This window comes from Elephantulus edwardii, unplaced genomic scaffold, assembly GCF_000299155.1.
Source record: "Elephantulus edwardii isolate Elephantulus edwardi_28Jun2011 unplaced genomic scaffold, EleEdw1.0 scaffold00113, whole genome shotgun sequence".
Lineage (NCBI taxonomy): Eukaryota > Metazoa > Chordata > Mammalia > Macroscelidea > Macroscelididae > Elephantulus > Elephantulus edwardii.
In genome coordinates, this window is record NW_006399863.1 from 6,556,093 (window position 1) to 6,581,917 (window position 25,825).

Sequence of the window (25,825 nt, forward strand, 5' to 3'; positions counted from 1 at the left end):
TCCTTACAAACTTTGTATACATTGTTTTTCATACTATTCTTCATTCATATTGTGTTTCATACAGTCAATCTCATGCATTATGTTTCATAAAATGAATCCCCATTGGACTTTGCCCATCATTACCATGTCTTTTCTCTTGGATCCTTCCCATTTCCTCAACCCTCTCCCTCAACTCACCAAAGTGTGCAGCCCTGTGGTTTTGCCCCTACCCATCCTCACTGTTTTGCAAACACCCGGTGGGGATGATGCTGCAGCTACATAGCAAAGTGAAGTAGAGATTCCAAGTTAAAGTGCACTCAAGACATTTCTCCAGAATCAGGTTGCTTACTGGGGGGTTAACATGCTTTACCTCCCATCCCCACCCATGAATTACTGCCAGGTTATCTGATCCCACTGCTTCACAGAACAAGCAGAGACACAGCCTGAATGCATTTTAGAATTATCCTAAATACCCTGGCCATTTAACTCTTCATCTGTAGTCTACATAAAAAGTTTCCAAATATAGAAAACAAGACCATGTGCTATGTGCTTCCTGGCCTTTCTCAAAAAGAATTCTCACTTTCAGAGCTTGATCCTCACATGTCGCAATCCTGTGTCATTTATACTGGAGAAATGACACAAGAACAGATGAATGGGTTAGTTAGGAAATGGGTGGACTCAATGGCATTAGCAGAATTCATTTGAGAGATTTACTGCTAACTCAAACATGCTTTCTGGAACACCCAGGCCCGCTCAGAGAACTGAGTGACTTTATACACCCTGGGCACTTTATCCTCTTTTAATCAGCGCTCATTAATCCCCACCATTTTTCATGTTGCTTTAATTTCCCTGATTAGCTGTGCTTACAGTCATGCTCACACATTTAGAAAGTGTTTCTGAAAGCTCATTTTTTCTCAGACATCTCACCAAGCCTGTATAATGTCATTTCAATGTTGCTTATTATTAACTTGAAATAATTAACTTGGCACCCTGCTAGAAGTCAATATTTCAGATTTTTATTTAGAGTAAGGAAATTTATAAATAATTATCAACAAAGCACTAAATATGTAAATCTGTCCATCATGCTGTAGTTTTAGTCTTTCTTCTATCTTGGACTAAGTTATAAACAGTTTTCTCCTCTCACCTCAGTGTGAGAAATACAAGTGTTTGCCTCTTCAGATTTCCACACTTGGCACAGTATCTTTTGAGAGAAATCTTGGAAACAAATTTCTATTGTCTGCTCTTGTAAAAAAAATTAAATCTTATTCCTTATAATAGGCAACAAAGAGGAATAAAACTATTATGTGACTAAATCTAATCAAGATCTATTTTAAAAAGAATGACATCTATTTTACTTGTAGAAACTGAAACCAGCATAGATACAGTTTTAGCCAGTGAAGACACTCATCTATTATGGCATGGCTTATATAGCCAATATAACAAACAGCTGAAAGGCTATTGGTTAAATAAACTAATAAAATCACAGAATTCTGGTCTATTTTTTTTAATAAAATATTGCAGAACCACTTACAAGAAAGGAAATACACTTAAGGCATTCCAAGTTTTAAAAACTGCATGCTCAAAAAAAACCAAAAAACAAAAAAAAAACCCAAAACAAACCCCACAACAAACTGCATGCTTTAAAAGAGTTTTGATTCAATGTCACAATGAAATAGTTACAATGTTTCAATTCCACCACCACCACCCACCACCACTTCCACCACCAAAAGCATGACTGGAAACAATTAGACCATATTTTATCACTAGGTTTATTTCTGGATGATAAGAATGTAGATAATTCTCTACCACAGTCTCTGTTACTTGTGCCTTGATTTAAAAAATAAAAAAAAAAGAAAATAAAATGAGCTGGTTAAAGAATTGTGTGGCTTTATATACTTTATGAACTTTAGCTTGTTTTACATGCAGTGTTCATATACAACATACATAATAAACAGTTTTCTTAATATGTAAGTTCATGAGTAAAGTCTAATTACCTTAAATAAAAGAAAAATAATGTTAAGACTAACAAGTGTGAGAAAAGTAGAATATAATTAGAAATTGAATTAGAGAATATATAAAAAAAGGAATACATATGAAATGATACTCAACATAAAAAGAGAAAGTTAAGGTGATCATGATATTCCATTTTCTTATCTAATACCAGAAGAATGTCTATTTGTTTTATTATTGACTATGCAGAGGTATTTGATTATGCGGATCACAACAAGCTATGGCTAACATTGAGAAGAATGGGAATCTTGGAACACTTAATTGTACTCACGTGCAAACCTATAACTGAACTACGAAGCTGTCATGCAGACATGGTATAAAATAGGGAAAAGTTTATATTCTTTCTCTATATGTATCTAGTTTGTATGCTGGGCAAAACATTTGAAAAGCTAAGTTTATTAGGAATGTAGCATCAGGATTGGAGGAAGTAATCAAGAACCTGCATTATGCAGATGACACAACCTTGCTTGCTGAAAGAGGACCTAAAGTGCTTACTACAGAAGATCAAGGATTACAGCCTTCAATATAGATTGCATCTCAACATCCAGAAGGCAAAAATCCTCACCACTAGACCAATAAGCAACATCACGATGGATGGAGAAAAGAGCGACGTTTGTCAGTGATTTAATCTTGAATCTACAATCAACAACCTGCAGTCAGGAGGCAGTATTGGGTAAGTCTGCCATCAGGGACCTCTCCAGAGTCATTAGGAGTCATGATGTGAGTTTAAAGACCAAAGTGCTCTTGATTCCAGCCACGGTCTGTCCAATCACCTGCTCATCGTCCAATCACCTGCTCATCGTCTGAGAGCTGCACAATGAATAAGGATGATAGAAGAATTGACATCTTCAGATTGTAGTGCTGGAGAATACTGAATATTCTATGAACTATGGAAAAAATAAACTGATATATTTTGGAGAGAGTACACCCAGAGTGCTCCTTATAGACAAGTATGCTGAGGCTCTGTCTCACATACGTGGGGCATGTGGTTAGTAGGGGGCTATTCCTTGGAAAGGGACTTCATGTTTGGAAAAGTGGAGGGTCAGTGAAAGAGAGGAAGACCCTCAACCAGGTGGACTGACACAGTGACTGTGGCAATGGGCTCATATATGTCAGAGCTAGTGAGGATGGCACAAGATAGGACAGGGTTCAGATCTGTTGTTTATAGAGTCATTAAGAGTCATACTCAACTCTAAAACACCTAACAACAATGAACACAGAGGGCTCAGTCCTCCCGCTTCGCCCTCCTCCAGTCGGGGGAGGAAAGTGGCGGGGTGGCAGTCACTGGAGCGTGATCACCCGAGGCCCCTCCTGCTGCAACGAGGGAGAGCCATAAAAGCGCAGTGCGACCTGCTCTCTGTACTCCACCCGCCAGCTCTCACCCAGGAGACACACGGGACAGCGGAGCACTCGCCACTCTTCCACGCCGGACCTGCAGCCAGGGCGCCGCTATGCTGGGTAGCAAGTGACTGGGACTGTCCAGATTGACCCTCATCGTCTCTCTGCTCGTGTGCCTGGGCGCACTGGCCGAGGCGTACCCCGCCAAGCCCGACAACCCCGGAGAGGACGTGCCTGCGGACGAGTTGGCCAGATACTACTCGGCGCTGCGTCACTACATCAACCTCATCACCAGGCAGAGATAAGGAAAAGGATCTAGCCCTGAGACCCTGATTTCAGATCTCTTGATGAGAGAGAGCACAGATAATGTCCCCAGGACTAGGCTTGAAGATCCTTCTATGTGGTGATGGGAGAGGACTCATACTCGTTCCTATTTTTTAACCCATACCTCATACTGTGAAACCAGCGTCAGCGTCCTACCCATGCATGCAGCCTCTGTGCTGAACTCCACCGTGTTTTCCTTTGTCACCATTATATATGTGTACGTTTAAATCAAGTTTCATGCATTCAAAAGTGTATCCTCATCAATGGAGAAAAAAGAAAACAATGAACACAGAATAAACCAGTCTGATAACACATCACATGCTATCATATATACTCACAAATTAGCAGAGGATTATGTTGGCACAGTAAGTGTATTTTTGTTGTTATTGGGTCAACTACGATTCTTTGGGACCCTATGAATAATGGATCAGAAACCTTCCCTATCCTGCACCATCCTCATCATTTCTGATACTCTTGAGCCCATCGTTACAATCACAGCGTCAATCCATCTTGTTGATGAGCTGCTTCTCTTAGGCTATCTTTACAAGCATGATGTCTTTTTCCACAGACTGGCCCCTTCTAACAAAGAACATGCCCAATGTGAGAGGAAGCTTCTCCATCCTTGACTCCAAGGAGCTCTCTGATGGCACTTTCCCCAAGACACATTTGACAGTCCAGTCCATGGGACATTCAGTGCTTGTAGTCAACACAACTCAAAGGCTTTGATTTTTCTTTTGTCAACCTTAGTCATTGTCCAATTTTCAGATGCACAGCAAGTAATAGAAAAGACTTATGGCTTAGGTCAGGTAAGATCATGGCTTGGTTTTTAAACTGACATCATTGCTCTTTAGCACTTTGAAGAGGTCTCTGACTGTGGATTTTTCTCAGTGCAACGTGACTTTTGATTTCCTGATTGCTGGCACCATGGTGTTGACTGTGGAACCAAATAAGATTAAATAACTGACAATTTCAATCTTTTCTCCATCACATTGTATTTTTGTAGGATCTACAAAGGCTCCCTGATCACATGGTGTTTCAGCACTTGGCTGCTGCCCGCTAAACCCAGAGCTCGCTCTGCTGGGCAATAATTCTGTGCCGTCCTATATTGTTGGGTGCCATCAAGTTGGAACTGACTCATGCTGACCCTCCAGCGTGGTGTCAGAAGCAATAAATCACATGAGAGGGGACTGCCCTGCCTTCCCCCGCAAAGCAGCTGGTGGATCAAAACTGCATGCCTTTGGGATTGCAGGGCAGTTACTTCCCACTGTGTATTCAAGACAATTTAGAATCAACTCAAGGGCAAAAAGCAATACATTTACAAATACTCATACTCTTTGGCCAGTCAGGCCCTCTAGCACCTTCTCCTACAGATGACTTCACTTTTCAAGTAAAAGCTTAGTAAAAGCTTAGGAACAACATAAAAGTCCAATTCAGACTAAATAAATAAAAGCAGATCTCCCAAAATGGAATTCCAAGCAATTACTAAAAGGAAAAGAGACAGACAAATATATAATTATATATAGTTGAAAAATATATCTAAATATTTTTTAAAAGGGGGTCTGGTAAGCTGTTTTCTGTTTGGGGAAGAATAGTGGTAAAAAATGAATAAGCTTATGTACCTGAATCTGTATACGATGTATGTTCCTGGAGGGATCCACTCAATTATTGTCAGCGAGTTGGAACCAATTCATAGGTGACCCTCCAGCAGCTTTCTGAGAGTGAAAACTGCTGCAGTGGAGACAGCCTAACTTTCTCCTGTGGAATCGCTAGTGGATCCAAACTGCTAGATTGTACAGCCTTTCAGTTTAGCAGTGGACCACACTAGAGGGCTCCCTGAGGGATACCCTCAACTCCTTGCCATCAAGTAAGAACTAACTTGTGGCTGACCTCCAGCAGGCTGTCAGAGGCAGGAGACTGCCCAAGAAGAAAGTGCCCATCTCTCTCCTGCAGAGCAGCTGGTGGATTGGAACTGCCTGCCTTTGGGTTGGCAGCACAACTCCTTAGCCACTAGACCATCTGGAACCTGGAAACAATGGTGTTCTCTCTAGATGATGGGAGGGAGAGGCTCATGGGTGGTACTTCTCATTACACACTCATAAGCATTTCTTGAATTATATAACAAGCTTGTGTATTATACTTTGCATAAATAAATAGTGAGTTGAGGTGACTGGCTGTGGAGGTGATGCAAGAAAAACACACGTAATTGTGGGTAGTGGCTGAGGCTAGAAATCCAGCATGGGGGTGCTCCTTGACTGTCAGACTTCAGGCAAGTCCAATTGCTTCCCTAGACCACTGTCTCATTTTATAAGAAGAAAAAAAAATCACAACATTTCCATTGGGCTCTTGAGAATCTGATCTCCTAGCTGTTTTCAAAACAGATGCTTGTTTTCAAATACAACACAAAATAACAGGTGTCTCAGCTACCAGAATTACATTCTCCTGTGCTTCACACTTTAAAAGGTTATTCTCTTGGGAAAGCTCGGCTCAATCAACAATTTTCTGAGCACTATTTATGTGCTGAGCCCTACTTTAGAATAGAGAATGAACAGAACTCTAGTCTCCAGCTACAGTGAATCTGATGTAGGACCTCCCAGCGTTGGAGGACCAACTAAATGGCAGGTGCTGGCTGATGTCTATTCTGTAATTACACCCTGTGAGAGTCACACCAAGCCAGTGCTCTAGAGGCACCTCTGGAGGCACCGTGAGCATCTTCACTTCCCAGGTGAGCAGATGGAAACCAGAGAGGTGATAAGCCACCTGCTGGCAAGAGGATGCACAGCTTGGAAGTGAAGGCACTGAGAGCTCAAGCCGTAAATGTGTGTGACACCAAAGCCAGCAGCCCTCTTTACCACTGCTCCAGTCCCTCTTTACCACTGCTCCAGTCTGCCTTCCCTAATGTGGTGGGAGGGGAAAGCATATCAACTGATGAGCAAAACCCAACATGCTAGGTGCTGTGAGTGAGTGTAGATGTGCATGAAGTTAGCAGGTTTACTCCAGGGTCTTGCTGGTATAGTGGTTAAAGTACTTGAATTCCCAAAAGGTCAGTGGTTTGAACCACCTCCCCCAGCCCAGCTTCTCCGGGAGAAAGACGTGGCAGTCTGCTTCCATTAAGATGTAGCCTTAGAAACTCTATGGCACATTAGGATTATCTCATTGGGTCACCGTGAGTCAGAATCAACTCTGACAATGGGTTTGTATTGTTTCCATGGGCAAGGTGCACAGTGGAACCGTCAATTCTCAGAACAAATCCAACAGTTACATGAGCTTAGGATGGCATCTGGCTACATACTGTCATATCAACGCTCTGACAAAGATATTCAGGAAAAATGTAGCATGGATAGATAGATAGATTAGATAAGATAGATTAGGCAGGAAGATAGATTAGATAAGATAGAGAAGGAAGGAAGGAGGGAGGGAGGAAGGAAAGAAGGAAGGAAGGAAGAACAGCCAATAGGAGAAAAAAAAATAACCAACAGGAGTTCGTTACCTATCAGGTTGAAGAAAATAGGACCTTACCTGATGTAATACTAGAACTTCATAAACTTATAGCATTGGCCAAGAGACTTCATTTTCCCATGTCTTAAGTCTTGGTGAAATGCAGACACTATGAGAAGACTAGTTACAGACATAGATGCACAAAGGAAGCATGAAATGAACAGTATTCCTATGCAAATTCTTGATAGATTGGTTTTGTCTAGGAAAATAATCCGCCACCTCAGGAGCATTGTGGGATCCCAAGGAAAGCGTTCATCCGATGTATTGATTTGTTTGCTAACATTGCAGTGTGTCCTGTTTATGAAGTATCTGGCACCCTGATTTGAGCCTGAGAATTTCTCCAATGCCCTGTGACTTCGACCATCTTCACCTCTAATTATTCTGGATCAGGGTGTGCCTGATCCTCATCTTAAATCGTCTCCACCCACTTTTGCCCCCAATTGCACAGAGAACCTTGGTCATTAACCACCACTTGCTGGTATGTTTATTACTCTTTTGGGGCTGTCTCCTACAAGGCATGAAAATCTGATTGAGATTAATGCCTGTCTCCACCCTTCGCTGCAAAGAAGTCTTCTTGCCCAAATCACGAGCAGTCCTCAAAAAGCAGGAACAGAGGTTACTGAAGGCAAAAGGAAAAAAAAAATCCACATCCCAAAGGGCGGGGGTAGGAGAGGAAAAGATCATTATGAAAATCATTTCCTTCTTGAGCATGCAAAATGGCTCTTGAAAAAGTAGTTTATGTCTAGAAATCTTACGTCTCTATTCAAGAAGCTGGATTTCAAGCAGCATTTCGACTTTGATCCACTGAGCTCCTTTAATACATCAGATGGGTTTTTAATACCCATAGGAATACGCAAACCCTTTCCAAGCTAAACAAATGGAGGGCAAGCCGGAGAGTTAATAAACACACATCTATAGGGTTCTGGCAACGTGCTAAGCCACTTCAGGTGCAGCACTGGGCAGCCCATGGGGAGAACAGACTCCTCTTTGAGGTGGGGTGGTGGCAATCTCCTTTCAGCCAACCATGGAGCAGGGGACAATGTGCCGCAGAGAGGAGGCTCGCAAACATCAATAGTGCGGATACAGTTCTGCACCCCTCCATTCCACATGCAAATAAACAGTCTAAAAATACGCCTTGGATCTGCTGGGCTCCTACCCTCCGGCGTGGAAGAGGAAGGGCTCCCTGTGCTGTGAGCCCAGCCAGACGGCCATGTGCTCCCACCCGCTTTCCCACACATGAGGAAACGTACAAATGGGAAACTGTTCGTGACACTAATTCGTGTCAGGTAGAGACCTGCCCAGTTGTTATTGACATGTGCCCTTCTCATTTCGCCATCATGGGCCCCGAGAGGGAAAACAGTAATTTACAACATTTCCTGTGCTCAAACCTCTCCAAATACTGCTTATCAAAGGGTGAGCAAAGATAGTAACAGCAACACAAGAGTGTCCATTCTAGCTGGAACCTCTGGGCTGTGATCATTGCTACTGATGGAAATAGGACCTCCCCACACCCATGCACCGCAAACCCCACTTTGAGCATCTAAGAAAGAACCAGTGAGGCCCTGTTCCTGGTGAAGGATCCGATGAACTGGATTCAGCAAGACTGGTAGAAAGAAGGTACTTCTCGCTTTATGCTGAGTGACATTTCTTTCATTTCATGGACTTGCTTCAACAATTTTAAAAAGTCCCCTCCCTTGCTAGGAAAAAAAAAATGAAGTCCAAGACATTTTTTAGCAAGCACAAACATTCTGTCCTAGCTTGGTTACTCACTCTAATAGCTTCCATTGAGTTATGCAAACCCAGCCCCACAGTTGTAATACAGAAAGAAGGCCCTTTACAAAGGCTGAGAGGCGAATGAATCCTCGATCTTATAGGACAAATCATTGAAAAGTTTTTGGATTTTGTAAGAATGATGGTTTGTTACAATTTGGTGGGCGGAGGGAAGGGATAAGGGAAATGGGAACGATCCAGCGGGGACTTCAAAAGACAGGGATGGTGGACATAGGCCAATGGTGATTGATTTTAGAAAACATAATATGAATGGGAATGATTGTGTGAGACACAATGTGAATGAAGAATAGTGTGAAACACTATATGAGCTTTGTAAGCAAACCAATATAAATTTAAAGAAAAAGAGATCCTTGCTTTAAGTGAAAGTATGTGTGTGGAAGTGCTTAAACAAGAAATCTATTTTCATAGATTTATTTCACCAATAAAATAGATAATGACGTTTTCTTGATGAATTCTATTAATGATCACAAAATAAAATCTGTTTTAAATCTGACAGAAAGAAAGATGGCTTCTATCTTCTGGTGATAGAGCAAAGAACAGACATATTTTGTTTTATTATGCTTGGTTTTGTTGTCACTTCGTAGATACAGTGCTATTTACCTGTTGAAAGTTTTTGGCAACCAAGGGTCAAACAAGTCCACTGGTACCCTTCCCTTTTCCCAACAGCCTGTGCTCATTTCCTGTCTTGGTGTCATCTATTGGAAATTCTCATAATATTTCAAACTTTTCCTAACCCCTCTGGCACACCTAACAGGCAAGAATATACGCACACCTTTCACATGCTCTGGGAAGCAAAGCCAAAATCAGATGACTGATTTGAGTCACCTTATTATGGGGGCACAGAATGGAAACCACAATATCTCTGAGATATGCCTGTCGTTTTTAGAATAGAGGAGTTTCTCCTATCACTTCCTAAGATACAGAACAGGTAGAAGGAATATGAAGGAAGCAGGAGGCTGCTGCTTCTCCATGGCAGCCTGAATGTGGCATTTACTGAATGTAAAGTGGAAAAAGATTCAGGTGACCGACAGCTGAACATCACACCACCCAATATGGCAAAGCAGAAAGGAAGTGGAGGTACTAAGAGGCGAACTACGAAAAAGGACGAAGGAAAGATGCACAGCCCACAACCTCCAAGGGAGAGAAATGACCACTCAGGTCTCACTATACAATAGAAAGCCAACTTGATTAGAAAGAAAGTACATTTGAAAAGGTCAATGGTTATTTCATGGGAAAGGGAAGCACATTTATGTACATGTTTTAAACAAGACCAGGTACAGCAGTTTGGCAAGACTCTATAGAGCAGGAAATGCAAAAATGCTTCAGTGAATTAGTGTATGCTTGCAATTAAGTGGGTTTGTGTTCTTTTGTTGGTTTTTTTTTTAAAGAGGTTATATTTTAACGCCTACAAATTGTCTTATTCAAGGAAACGAACATGCTTCCACTGGCAACGTCTGTAACTAATTTGTATAATGAAGGATCTGATCTTCATTGAACACGTGCAGTCCCCAATGCCAAGCATTTTTGGGTTTTTTTTTTTATGTTGATGAATGCATAGTATGAGTGGACATAGGAAGTGGCAAAAATCAAGGAGGTAATTTCTCTTGGATAATCTCAGAATAAACCAATAAAAACTCACTGTGGCAGAGTCAGTCCTAACTTACAATGACCCTCCACTGGATTTCCAAAGCAGTAAACTGTAACAGGAAGAGAATGGCCTTTCTCCCGTGGAGGTGCTGATGGACTCGAACCTCTAGAGATGGAGATGCAAGGCCTTTGGGCAAGCAGAGCAACTTGCTACAGTCTCCTCCACGTAACTATTACTCCCTCTGTGTGGGCTATGAAATCTAGAAGGGAGGATGACTAAAGGAAGGCTGTCTCAACATAAATGGGCTTATGAATTTTGTTCTTTAGAATGAGCTCATATGTATGAAGCCTTTGCTCTGTGCAGAGGCACCATGCTTCAGTATAAGGCCATTGATGTTTTGAATTTATATAACTTCTGATACAGGCATTATTATCATTATTTGTCTAAAGAGCAGGACAAAGGCCATGGAGGCACAGGGACATAAGTGTCTCTGAAAGGGCCAGAGGGAGTGAGAATAACATAGCCCCTTATTGCCCAAGAGCAGAAAACATTTAAAGAGTCTGTAGCCTGGCTCCATGGTACCTGTACAGTCCTATCAAGAGGTTCTTTTATTCATTGCTGACTCACAGGCTCACAGTTATGGTACCAAAAATGAAGTTTATTAGGGAGAAGTTGAAGAGTAAGGGAGGCAAATAATACCTCACAATACAAGTCCAGGTTTCAAGGTACAATTCCTCAATTAGTACAGGCTCTGGTTTCATTTCAGTGGTCAAATCCAAATCACCCAGCAAGTTATGCCTCCAAGCAAACAAGCATCCAGCAAGTTTTAAGTCAATTTCTCCTTCAAGCACCTGGCAAGAACAGTCAAACCTTTAACTATGGCCAGCACAAATCTAAGAAACTCAGGTCACACCTTGCCACTGTTTGTCCACAGCAATGTCACAGTTTCTCCACCACCAGGGTCTTGGGGCCACAAACCTTGCTTGCCTCAAGTCTTGCCGCTTAGTGTTGGAAGCACTCTTTCTCTTATCCTAATCCCACAGCTGATGCTGATTTCAAGATCATATGTCTACAGGTAAGATGACTGGAGACCACAAGCAGCTAACTAATGGCTAAAAACTCCCAACATTTAGGCTAACACACCATATTATTAGTTCCCTTACAGACATAAGAAAACTGAGGCCTGTTAAGTGCAATCCAGTCAGAACCAATTCATAACTGACCTGCCAACAGATTATCAGAGGCTATAAATCACACGGGAGGAGATTGCTCACTTTTCTCCCACAGAGCCGCTGGTAGATTCAAACCATCTGCCATTCAATTGACAAGAAAAGGTCAATAGGCCACCAGAGCTCCCTTAATTGTGGGGTAGAATGTTTCAATAACTGGCTGAGACTTTTCAGGATCAAGAGGGAAGGAGGGTGCCTGGTTTTAGAGCCAGCCTATCCTTCCAGCCTTTACTCCTGGAAAATACCACCTTGTGTGGTGCAGTACATCCATTTTACAGGTTGTTTAGTGAACCCCCCCCCCAGGTAGGTAGAACACCTGCAGGGCACAGACCAAGAACTTTCTGAAGACTTGTGGTTAGTCGCCCACCCAGCATGGGCCCTCAACAGGAAATTGGAGAAGTTTGTAGGAGAACGGAATCCCTAAACTCTGATTCTCTGAACTGCAGCCCACAGAGCATGTCAACACAGCCTTGAGACCAATTACTTTCTTTCAGCTTTGTGGAGAAATGAAAGGCGCATGGGGAGAAGTGATGAGAGAAGAAAAGTACAGACACAGCTTTTGGGGTTTTCAGGGAGATGAGCAAAGCTTATGTACAGATCCCAAAGCGCAGTTGATGGCAGCATCCTTTTTATGAAATGTGATGAGTGATTCTACCAAAAGAAAAAAAAAGGCAGAGGGAGGGGGAGGATAGGCACATGTTAAAACAACAACAAAACCCCCCAGCACCTAATTTCTTTTAGAAATTATTATCTTTCCAGAACTGGAATGTGATAAGACTTTTAAAGCTCTGTCACTACAGACATTCTATGCATTCAGTTTTAATTCTGATAAACTGTTTTCTGTCTGTCTTTAACTTTGCAGTTGGCACACAATCTAGGGAAATCTTTACAAATCTCTTTCTCGGCAAAGAGGGATGACTAGAAAGAAGAAACAGCGGAAAAATAGTAAAACATGGCTTTCACTTTATTTTTTTTGTTTTAGATATCCCATTTTGTTAAATGTGTTGACAGCCCCAAATGCCCAGAAAATATGGGCTGAGTTGTTTTCGATTGCTGTTTGAATAACAGATTAATTTAATAATCAGTGGGATATTGAATGACAAAAATGATTGGTTGAAGCAGCCAAACCACCAACCCTAATGACATTCTTATGTAAATTCTTATTTTCCTTTAGGCTCCCACGTTCTTAATAAACCCTGTATTTTTTAAAATCCTTTTTAAACATTGAATGTTGTGTCCCCTTCCATGGTATAATAGATCTATGTTATGGATGGATCAATGTCCACTTTTGAACGCACAATTTAAAGGTTTCTATTTAGAGCCACTGAGTCAGCCTTTGATGTATTTTCCACATCAAACCAACAAGCAATTTTGGGAAAAGGACACTGTAGTGGAGTCATGAGCAACCAGCTTTCCAAGATCTTGGGAGAGTAAAAGAATTACTTCTTGTAGGACTAGCATCACCTGACACTGCTTCCTGCAACGTTTTTAAACACCAGGGTCACCTCCTGATCTCCTCTAAGAGATGGACAGATTGTTAATGACAGTTTAAGAGCGCACCACGGCAGGAAGTGGATTCCCATGGGAAGCGGACAGTTCTGTGGGATTGCTGCAGTCTGGTTTACCATCGCTTGTGGAAGAAAAGTAATCGGTGCCTTGAGACGGGTTTGTAACGGACACAGCACTTGCATGTTCCACTGCGGAAGGCAAGATGTTTTTCTATGAAAGAGATCTTAGTGCGTAATTTCTGAAATACTATAATTTGCACTAAACTCCGTTTCCAACTTGCTCCTCGCCAAAGGCTGCAGAATTGTGTTATTTTTGAATGTCACTGCCCTTGACCTGAAGTTACCTAAAAAAAAATGTTGGTTAAAATTAGTAATTGTCTTAAGAGACATAGATGTGTGAAACCTCATTCTTTCCAGGCAAAGGTTGACAGGTTTCTACACGAATTAGATGGAAAGCTGATGGGCAGATACGGCTTGCCGTGGACCACCGAACACTTTGGCCATTGTAGGGCAGAATCTAGTGCCCTCAGAAGGGGAAGAAGATGACCCGGTAACACTGTCATCCTTAATATACTGTCTTGTCCCAAAACTGCATAATGCTTGCAAAATACAAAATGACACACTCATCAATATGTCAATAAACACTCGGGTACATATTCTAATAAGTTCCATTTTATGAAATGAAGTGAGAGCACCTAAGGAATAATGCAGTGGGAGGAATGAAAGGGCACAATCCCCCAAAAACACCCACACAAGTGATTTTATTATTAGTCTATTTTATGTTCTGCAAACATTATATACTAATTGATAAAGCCTCACAACAATTTTGGGGGTCAGAGAAGAAGCTTTTTTTTTTTTTAAATCAGTTGATTTCTCAATCAACTACTTTCCCAGGGACACAGTCCATAGGGAGCTGCACTGCTAATACAATAGTAGCATCACTTTGACAGTTCAAGTCAACCAGCTACTCCCAGGAAGAAAAACAGCCAATCTCTCATGTGATTTTCAGCCTTGGAAGACCTGCTAGAGAGTCCAACTGTGAGTCAGTTCTGACTCAACAGGAGTTATATGTTTGTATGTATATGAACATATATAATATATACACACACATATATGTATATATTTTACACACTTAAGTATATGTATACACGTGTGTGTGTGTGTGTATATATATATATATATGAGAAGGATGGGAAATCTCCGCCTGTGTGTGATTAACTAATTGCCTCTTAAAATGCACCAGAGGGTCTGCTATGAGTTGGTTCATATATATATATGTGTGTGTGTGTGTGTGTGTGTGTGTGTGTGTGTGTGGTGTTTTTTTTCTACAAGAAGGAAAGGAAGAAGAGATAACAGCAGTATCTGCAATGAAAGAGAAGGAATGAGATGAAATGAGAATATATGGGACTGGAAATGGAGAGGCTGCAAACGGTCAGTCTGCATTGAATGAGAGTTTCCAAATGATACCTTTGTCCTGGTTATTCCTGATATTTCTCCCATGATCTGGAAGCTTGTATCTTGCCCCCCTTCCTTCCAAAAATCCCTCCTGTTGTTTCTTACTGGTGTAAGGGTAGCATTCGAAATCCTTGTCCTCCCAAGGCTTGTTATTTTCTTTAGAAGATTGATGGGACATGATTTTAACCTCCATTCATTATCTGCGTCCTCTCCCATCTCTCCTCATGTTCTTCTCTGTGCCCTAGTGTCCCTGACCTTCAAGAATTTGGTTGGTAGAGGGGGGTAAAAGGCACAATTTCTTATGTCTCCCCATTTTTCTTTTCCAGCTCTCTGGATACTCTTCCTCTCCACTTTTAGCAGCTGACTTTCTTCATCCCAATGGTATTGAATTAAATGGTGCTGGTGCCAGGAAACTTTCCTTGACCAGCTCAAGCCTCCCTCCTGTGTAACTTTTACTCTATAACCAGAGTGCTGCTCATGGGATGCTGAGATTGTCCAGTTACTTCTATCAACTTCATGAAGGCAGTACCCATGCATGTCTCATTCACTGCTGTCTCCCCAAAGTCTTGTCAGTGTCTGAGATACAATCAAGAAATGTTTACTGAAGACCTCAACTACTTCTTCCCTCTGCGCTCCCACCCCAAGTCTCTATTTTGTTTTCCAAGCAAATTGCTTAGAAACCTTCTTCAAGGTTATTTATGTATCTGCCAGAAAACCTCACAAACTAACCTGCCATCCGACAAGTTAAGAGAGTCACTCATTCATTGCTATCAGGGTGGAACCAACTGAGGACCCTCTTTCCACGGGGTTTCTGAGGCTGTTAATTGCATGGGAGGAGACTGTCCATCTTTCTCCTGTGGAGCCACTTGTGGATTTGAACTGATAGAAAGGTGTGTCCTTTGGCTTAGCAGCAAAACACACTATGGACTATGCCACCAGAACCTCTTAGGTAAAAGATTAGCAATAAGCCGAACCAATCTACATTGTACATCAAGGAAGTGGCCCCCTCACTCAAAGGAGGAGGGAAGAGGCTTCTGAGGAACATGCAATGTGCTTTAAGTTCTTACTCTGAGTGCTGGTTAAATGACTGTATTCATGTTGTGAAGCTGCATCTAGCTACAAATTTATTCCTTGTGCATTTTTCTGCATGTGTCAATGAAAAGTTTACTACAAACAGAAAAGACAAACATGAGTCCCCACTCCTCTCCTCACCAGCCCTGAGTGAGGTTTTGCTTCTGCAGTATTTGACTGATCTCTCGGGTGGCAGCTCAGAAAATAATGCTTTGCGGGGAAATGTCTCCACTGTAGGCTTTGAAGAGAAGGCCTCACCCAACCTTCCAATCTTCTAGGAGTCTTCTGAGCACCACAGAATTCCAGGTCTGAAACTGACCCACCTCAGCTGGCACGGATACTCTGATACCTCCAATATCCATATCTGGTCTTTACATTTTGTATTGCCCCAAACAGAATGGTTTCTGGGCCATAGTAGGAATATAATGACTTTTTTTCTAGTCAATGAAAGATAGTTGTCCTTTTAGGTCATATATCTGGACTAAATCTTAATTAGAAATCCAGGACACGAATGAAGAGTCAATGAGGAAATAGTTAACTTTCTCTCCTAATCCTCTATCTTGGTTGCATTTGTTTTCTCACTTGGACTGGAACCAAGAAGAGTGACTTATACTCCATCTAGTAAAACTGTCATTCAATGTGTGACATGCCACCTCATGGAGTTTGTGGTATTGATGACTAGAGGGTATAATATTCCTTTGGTAAAATGTTCTCAATCATTATAAGAGCAATGGAATCATCTTCATGTGAACCAGAGAGCTATGAATTGTCAAAAAAACTTTAGTTATAGATGAACTATGGTCATCTGAGATAGATGTATTCAACATCTTTTCCCTATGAGGAATTCTGTGGGTGAAATGTTAGATTTCTAGAAAGAAAAATTTACACATTTTTTCACAATGGATTACAGTGGGTAAAAACTTTTTCTAAATATGCACGCACTAAATGTGGTCATTTATCTAACACTATGTGCCAAGCATTATGTTCAATTCATAGCATGGATATTTTTATGTTAGTATCACTATCACACAAGCTCATATTATGTCTACTGCTCTTCTCTCCAAATAACTTCAGGGGAAGTGGAGTGCCAGTGAGCTAAGATTTTTGTTCCAAGTAGAACCGTTAGCACAGTGGATTCCAGATTGACATTCTGAACTGCTGTCATTCCAAGGTTCCTGCATGAAAGCGTTATCCTTCAGTTCTTTATTGTGGTGACTCTAGAAAGTCCTCAAACAAAGCAGACATAGTGGCGGCCGTCTTGCTCTACATACGCAGACACACTGGCTCAACCAGTTGTACAAAACTTCCAACACCCATCCCCAATAAACCCCAACACTTACAGTAAAGGAAACTAACAACTAACAACTAACCTGTGTACTAAGTGAAAGGTTGGCAGTTCGAATCCACCAGCTATTATGTGGGACGGAGGTGGGCAATTACCTCTTGAAAAGATCTGTTGCTAAATGCCATCAAGTTGACAACAAATAAACAACAAATCTGAACCTGGCCCTATCCTATGCCATCCCTCATTATTTCTCACGTCCTCAAGTCCACTATTACGGTCCCCATGTCAATACATCTTGCTGACGATCTTCCTTGCTCTTTCTGTTCTTCCACCTTTCCCAGCAAGATTTTCCCCCAAAGGCTGCTGCCTCCTAATCACAGGCCCCAAGCATGTGAGAAGTTTTACTCTTCTTGCCTGCCTCGAAGAAGCCCCTGGTTGTACTATGTTCAGGACAAACTTATTTGTTTTTGGTAGGTAATCCGTGGAATATACCCTAGTCTTCTCCAACCTACAATCAGTTCTTCCCCTGTCATCCTCTTTCATTGTTCAACTTTCAGATGCCTAGGAAGCAACTGAAAAGGCTGTGGCTGGAATCAAGTGCACCTTATTCTTTAAATGGACAATATTTTACAGCCTCAGAAACTCAATGGACGGTTGCCATGAGTCAAAATAAACTCAACAGCAAGTAAGTTTTAGACAAGGCTTCTATTCTTGTTTTCTGGAGCACTGGATAGGAAAAAATAATATTGTCCATGAGAGATTAACCTTCAAGCCTAAACTACATGCTGCTTGGGGAAAATATTTACTGTAATTATATGGTGCAGAGACTCTTCAAAACAAAAAGCTCACATCACCATCATTCTCAGGCAGTAAATGCTAAAGGAATGCATGATAAAAGTTCAGAGGCAACTTCACTGTTACAAGTGACTCGGGCTATTTTCTTTTACTTCAGAAATGACAGTATTAAAGATCAATGCATAGTAGGAAAATGACAAAACACATGAGCAAACAATCTACATGAAAGAAAGTTAGCAGTTACCCTAAAACCAAAACTACTAGAATAATATGGAAAGGGTTGTATAATTAAATACAAAGAATTTAAGAGTATGAAATGATATAACTTTAAATGAAATGAAATAACTTTAAATGAAATGAAATGGTAACTTTAAAATAGAAACTCTAGAAAATAAATACAAAATTCACTGCCATGGAGTCAGTTTCAGCTGAGGACCGTGGTAGATTCTGAGGCTATAAATCTTAATGAGAGGAGACTGACATTGCTCTGCCTTGGAGCTACTGGAGGCTGGGAACCAGCAAGATACATACAATTCAAACAATCCAAATTCTGGTTAGTAGACAAACATACTAGGCCCTCTGCTACCTGGGTTCCCACAAAATAAAAGGGTCATATATATTAACAACTCAATGGACATTTAGGCAGATGACTAGATTAAAAGGAAATTAGTTAAGGGGGATAGATATCTAAGGAAATTATCCCTATATAGCATATAAGGATATAGTATATACAACATATAAACACATGGCAATTTTTTTATATCTAGACATACCTCGAACATCAGAGGAAGAAAGAGAATATGAACATTTAAAAAATAATCCTACAGGAGAAAAAGACAGACTACTATGCTATTCTATCAAGGGGTGGTTAAGGGGAGAGGGGTGTTGAATGGTGTAGGCAGAAGTAGGAAGGGATGGTGGTGGAATAGGGAAAGGGGGTGGGTCAAAATACATGTAGCAAGAGTAGGTAGCAACATTGAATCATTGGTCATTTTTCTAATTGGGTAAATGTCTTTCATCTGCTCTTTTCTGTAAAATGCTTGTCTGTCAGATATGATTATAAAACAAACACACACACACACACACACAAACAAATTAAGACAGACTAGGAAGAAGGATTGGCCATCCACTTCCGAAATAACAGGCCTTCAAAAACCCTATATACAATAGAGCACACTTAGACTAGCAGCCATGGCAATTGAGACTGAGATCTTAGAAATGAAAACGTGGAATGCAAGAAGCATGAAGGTAGGAAAATTGGACATTGTTAAGAAAGAAATGGAAAGCATAAATATTGACATACTAAATACTGATGAAATGAGAGGGCTTGGCATGGAAAATTTTGAATCAAATGATCATATGATCTGCTATGCCGGGGATGAAAAGGTGAGGAAAAAATGGGGTTGGTTTCATAATTTAAAAAAGTCATTTCTAGAGCCATCATGAAATACAATGTGGTGAGTGACAGGATAATATCCATACACATACAAGGAATATACAGTGAATACCACTGTCATTCAAATATATGCACCAACAACTAGAGCCAAAGAGGAGGAAATGGAAGATCCTACCAACTTTTGCAATCAGATATCAATTGAACATGCAATCAAGATGCATTGACAATAATGGCCAACTGGAACACAAAAGTTGGGAACAGGGAAGAAGGATCAGTAGCAGGAAAACATGAACTCAGTGACAGAAATGAGGCTGGAGACACAATGATAGAATTTTGCACATTCAATGATTTATTCATTGCAAATACCTTTTATAAGAAACAGAATGCAGGCTATACATACGGATTTCACCTGATGATATGCATAGGAATCAAATCAATTACCTTTGTGGAAAGACTCGCTGGAGAACTCAATATCAGCTGTGAAAACCAGGCCAGGTGCTGATTGTGGGACAGACCACAACATGCAAGTTCAAGCTGAAGTTGAAGAAAATTAAATTAAATCCACGAATTTGACCTTAAGTCTGTCCCACTCGAATTTCAAAACCATCTCAGAAACAGGTTTGAAGCCTTGAGCACCAATGAGGGTAGACCAAATGAGCTCTGGGAGGATATCAAGAATATTGTCCATGAATAATGCAAAAGATCATTAAAAAAGCTGAAGAGGAAGAAAAGACCAAGATGGATGTCAGATGAGACTCTGAATATTGCATTAGAGCATGAAGAAGCCAAAGTTAAAAGAAGAAATAGAGAAATCAAAGAGCTGAACGAAAAATTTCAAAGGGCAGTTCGGAATGATAAAGCAAGATAGTATAATGGAATGTGCAGAGAGCTGGAATCAGAAAATCAAAAGGGCCAAACTTGCTCAGTGTTTAAGCTGAAGGAGTTGAAAAACAAATTCAAGCCACAAATGGCAATACATAATGATGCTTTGGGTAGAATGTCAAATGATCCAAGAAGCATTAAAAGAAATGGAAGGAGTACACAGAGTCACCATATCAGAAGGAATTGGCTGACACAGAAGAATTTCAGGAAATAACATATGAGCAAGAGCCTGTGGTGATGAAGGAGGAAGTTCAAGTTTCTCTAAAAGAACTGGCAAAAAAACAAGGCTCCAGGAGTTGACGGCATACCAACTGACATATTTCAACAAACAGACGCTGCCCTGGATGTGCTCACTAAGTTATGACAAGAAGTCTGGAGAAGAGCCAAGTGACTGAAGAGATAAATAACTGTTCCCATCCCAGAGAAAGGTGACCCAACAGAGTGCGGAAATTATCGAACAATATCACTGATTTCACATGCAAGCAAGATTCTGCTGAAAATGATCCAAAAATGACTGGAGCAATATGTCAACAGAAAACTGCCAGATGTGCAGGCTGGATTTAGAATGGGTTGTGGTACTAGGGATATTGTAGCTAATGTTAGATAGATCTTTGCAGAAAGCAGAGAGCACCAGAGGAATGGCATTACAAGAAAGGAAAACTATATAAACTTTTAAGATGGAGTTAAAAAGTGTGAAACACACGTACATAAATTAAACACAACATATACAAATTTTGTGTGTAAATCCAGAAAAGAATGTCAATAAAGAGTGAACAGTATGTGAACCAAAATGCATCTAAATATGTGCTTATATTTACATTATTGCTATTGTAGTTTACCAGAGTCAGAACCAACCTTTACATGACCAGCCAGGAGGTTCTGGCCTTGAACTGTGTGCCTTCACATGCAGCACAACTTCTTATCACTAGGCCACCAGAGCTCCCTTATATATTTATTTATATAAATACCTTTTTGAATATATATATTTCTACATCTATATATTTTTTAAGCATGGCAAGTAATACTCATCCTGTGAACAAAGTATATTTTCACATTAAAAACTTTATTTACTATCATTAATATATAGAACTCGGGTGAACTGCCAGAGATGTCGCCATTGGTTTAGCAGAGCACCTCCTTATGTAGTCAGCCACCAAAATTCCCCACCTATGTAGGGAGGCTAACGTAAGTAAAATCTAAAGTCTAGAAAGACATCTAGAAATAGGTGGATTTAGTTTATAAGTAGGAAGGTGTTAAATCATAGAGGACCACAATGATCTCCAAATCTTACTAAAACATACCAATGTAGTCAAAACTTTAGCAAAATTCATTAAATGAATAAAACTATGCCAGAATTAATATTAAAAACATAAAAAGCCAAGAACTGTGATGAAAAACCAAGCAAAAAGGGAAACATTTGTTCACTTGAATAACAAGATATGTGATAAAGCTATATTAAAAAGGTATCGATAAAACTCCAAAACTGAGAAATTTGCATACTGATGGGAACCCAGCCATACCTGACACAAGCATTCTCACAAATCAGAAAGCTGGGACCTCTAGCCCACAACAAGGAAAAGAACTCAGTTAGAACTCCACCTCCTGACACGCACACAAATTCCAGAAAGACTGAAGTCCTAACTATGAAGGGCAACCCTTGAAAGCATTCAGAAGAAAAATCTAAGAATTCCCTATTGAAATCAAGACAGAGAAGAACATCCTTTAAGACGCAAAATGTACAAGTCACAAAAGAAAGGAGGACTAAATGAAGTTTTATTAGAAGAAAAGCAAAAAGGCTTCTATGCATCAAAAGACAGCCACACACATTGAAGGGCCAGATGAAGAGGAGTATGACACATTTACTATGTGCATAACTGCAGAGAACTTGTATCCAGAGCCCGGAGCTCTTCCTGTGTGCCACTGGGTGGGAAACAACCCCGGCGCTGACCCTTCAGTGTTTTCAGAGGCAGCAAGTCACATGGGTGAAGACTGCCCACCGTTCAGCTGGTGGATTTGAACCACATGCCTTTGGGATCACAGAACAGCTTCTTATCACCAGGACACCAAAGCTCCCCAAAGCCCAGAAAAGTTCATACAAATCACGGTTAGAATTGACCTTGCGACAGGAAATGTCCTGGTGGGAAATGAGACCAGGGACCCAAAATGATCAATGAAACCATTAAAACAGGATCCACCTCATTTACATCTGTGAAATACACATTCAAGCACTGAGGAACCACTTCCAACACGTCAGATTTTGGCTTGGTGCTTTCAACAAAGACACCTAAACGATACGAACATGCAGTTGAATTGATATCCTAACAATTGTGAAAGCACCTGGTGGGACTTGTTTAGCCATTAAGAAGCTAAACTAAAAAGTCTCCTAAGTTTCCATCTATATTTTCATGCAGTGTTCTGAAAGCTTCCCACTCTCTGGAAAATCTAGCAAAGCCCACCAAGGTTTCTTCCAAGCTGATAGAAATACTTTCCTAAAGAAGAGGGTAGCCATGTTTCCATCTCTCAATGCAAGCGCGTGTGTGCAGGTCATGAGTGGGCCCATCCAGGGAAATGCTCCACTGAGAAGGGGGTGGAGGGAGAGACTTACTTGGAGCAGTCTTCGCAAGCAATGTTCCCCGTGGTCTCCTTGATGGTACGCTCCGAGACAAAGGCAGGGTATTCGGTGTCACAAGGCTCCAGAGTCTGTTTCAATTTCTGAGCTGCAGACATAGAAGGTAGAAAGAAAGAAAATTTTTAAAAATCAAGAACGCAAGTCACAGACTCAATATTGTGACGGGTGGCCCACAAGTAACTCAGAACATGGCTCTGTTCTGCCATTCTGTGATTTATCTATGCACAGCATATGTTATTGTCTAACTACAGGCAAGCCCCAAATAACAAACATCCCACCAACAACTCACAGTGCAAACCAAAGCCAGTAATGATATATTAAAAATAAGAGGTAGCTAGCACAAAGCTCACTCATAAAGCTCATTGTCAACCACATAACAGGCCTCTAACATGGCCAATAAAACCTAGGAGACACTCACTCATTAGAATAAACTATATAAGGTCATGAGAGGAGCATTTGCCTATGGCTAAATGAACCCACGAAGCCCTCGATGGGCTTGAGTTGATGGCACTCAACAATAACACAACGTTGAAGGTAAGAAGGGGTCAGAAAGGATTAATGGAAATGAGTATCACAAGGAAGAAGAGGGAAAACTGCAGTTACACTGTGAGCATCCTAGTGGGTGTTATAAAACAGAACAAAAATAACACCAACCAGAGTACGTATACATGGTTGAATGGAAAACGAATTTGCTACATAAGTTTTCTTGCAAATAATAATTAAAAAAAGAAAAGAAAAATATCTGAGGTATGAAGAACTGATGCGTTTGAGCTGTGGTGCTGGAGAAGAGTACTGAATATACCACAGACTGCTAGGAGAACAAACAGGTTCATCCTAGAGAGGGTGAAGCCAGACTGGTTTGTGGAGGCAAGGATTTTGAAGCTTCGTCTGACGTACTTTGAACATATTGCAAGGAGGGACCAGTCCTTGGAGAGTGATACTATGTTTGGGAGGGTGGAGAGACAGAGCAAGAAAGGTAGCCCCTTGATGAGATGGATTGATTCAGTGACTGAGGTAATGGGGGCAGGTGTGTCAGAGGGTAGGATTCAGAGCTTGCAAGTGACCTGACGGTACATAACAATGACAGTGGTTCATAGTAAGGAGTGGTGCTACTTTGCTATCCCCATCAAAATAATCATTCTTACTATCCACTGTGATGTTGAAGTTATTTTAGTATTTCTGAAAGTATTTCCTTATTTTTTTTAATGCATGGAAAGATACACTATATGCCTTAAGACAAATACCTAACTGGCACTAGATGCAAAGTGCACATAACTGTTTGGACTTATTTCGACTTATTACAAATTCGACTTAAAGACAGACTTGAGAACAGAACTTGTTTATAAGGCAAGGGCTGCCTGTAGTCAAAGTTATTTCATCTGCCAAGCAGTTTGATACGCTGTAATTCCTCAAACAGTTGGGTTGGCTGTATCAGCTATCATTTGCGCATTACACAAATTCTGCTTTCTGGGACTGCATCAGTCGCCAGAGCTCTGACCTCAGATTAGCTTGCGCTCAGAAGCAACACGTATGTATATATGAATAAATATATAAAATATAAGCTGTACCATATGATTTCGGGTGAGAGAGAGGTCATGATACAATTGCATAGTTTTATTATAGAAAGAAAATTGAAATAGAAAATAGTAAAATACGTAATGCCTTTGAAATACAGCCATGAGCCAGATCTAACACTTATGCAGTTCCTTGTCCAATAGTACGCCGTTGGACAGGTTTTGTACATTAAATAACAGTAGTGAATTATGTAGCACACTGGTTGAAACACTCGTTTGCTAACTGAAAGTTTGATAGTTTGAATCTGTTAGCTGCTCTGTATGTGAAAATTTGGCTCCATAAAGATTGATGGGCTTGGAGGTCCAATAGAGTAGTTAGTGACAGCAGGTGCAATTTTTTGTGGTTTTGGAGTTGGTTGTTTTGTTGGTTTGTTTTTTGGTTGTTTCTTTTTTTTTTTATGAGTACATAGAAAGCACTAGGCAGAAGCTTGATCATTTCAATGACTTAAGCTATGTTGTGGTTGTTGTGTACTGCAGAATCAGAACTGACCCGTAGCTGACACTCTGGCAGGTTTTCATGGGCAGTTCACTGCATGGGAGGAGACTGCCCATCCTTCTCCTGTGGAACAGCTGGTGGCCTTGAACAATGTGCCTTCAGGACTGCAGCACAGCTTCTTGCCATTAGGCTACCAGAGCTTTCTTATGCCACGGTAAGGTAACAACATCACTCAGTTTTATAATTTTTAAGTTGGGAATAATGGTAACTCTTACGCTGGAGTTTATTTTGAAAAAGAAGTCCTTAGTATAGTACTTGAAACAATTTTTTCTGAGCCAAGTAACTCTCAGATAAAAATAAAGAATAAAACCATTACCATCGTTCAAAAAGTTATCACCACAGTGTCTGACTGTCTCTAGGGAGACCCTCCTGTGAGCTTTCCAAAGCTGTAAACGGCACAAGAGAGGACTCTCCATCTTTCTTTCTCTAAGCCAATGGTGGGTGATGGTAGATTCTAACCCCCAGAGAGGTGCCCCTTTGGGTTAGCCGCACAGCTCCTGATGGCCGCTGGCCCCAGAACTCCCTCAAGCTCCATGAGAAGCAGTCTATTCAAGTCACTGTAACCATTAAAATCATAAACTCAAACAAGCCATTGCTGTGGAGTCAGAACAACTCAGAGCTGATCTTCTGGGAATTTTCAAGAGGCTATGAAATGACGATAGTGATAGAAACGAACGTTAGCATAATGGCTACGGGGGAAAGCTCTGAAGTCAGAGAAGTTTGGAATATGAATTCCTGTTCTGTGGCTCCTAGTGAATTTTGTCTTCTCATCTGGAAATGGGGAGGCTGACAGCACAGATCTCTCTCTCTTGCTGTTACATGCCATCGAGTCAGAACCAAAAGCTAGCTAGCTAGCTGGCCGTTCAGCAGGTTTTCAGAGGTTGTAAGTTGCATGGGAGGAGACTACTCATCTTTCTTCCACAGAGCAGCTGGCTGATTTGAACTGCACACCTTTATGTTGGCAGCATAGCTTTTTACCA

At 40.9% G+C, this 25,825-nt stretch overlaps 1 protein-coding gene and 1 pseudogene across 1 annotated transcript in view; one reads left to right on the forward strand and one right to left on the reverse strand.

The window, feature by feature from the left end:
* The window catches only part of CACNA2D3 (calcium channel, voltage-dependent, alpha 2/delta subunit 3), a 1,138,585-nt gene that overhangs the window by 31,347 nt on the left and 1,081,413 nt on the right, over positions 1–25,825 (reverse strand). The window contains exon 35 of the mRNA XM_006892223.1: positions 22,752–22,863. Within this exon, the coding sequence (XP_006892285.1) occupies positions 22,752–22,863 (112 nt within the window). The remainder of the gene's footprint in view (positions 1–22,751; positions 22,864–25,825) is intronic.
* Positions 3,441–3,734, forward strand: LOC102848966 (annotated as a pseudogene).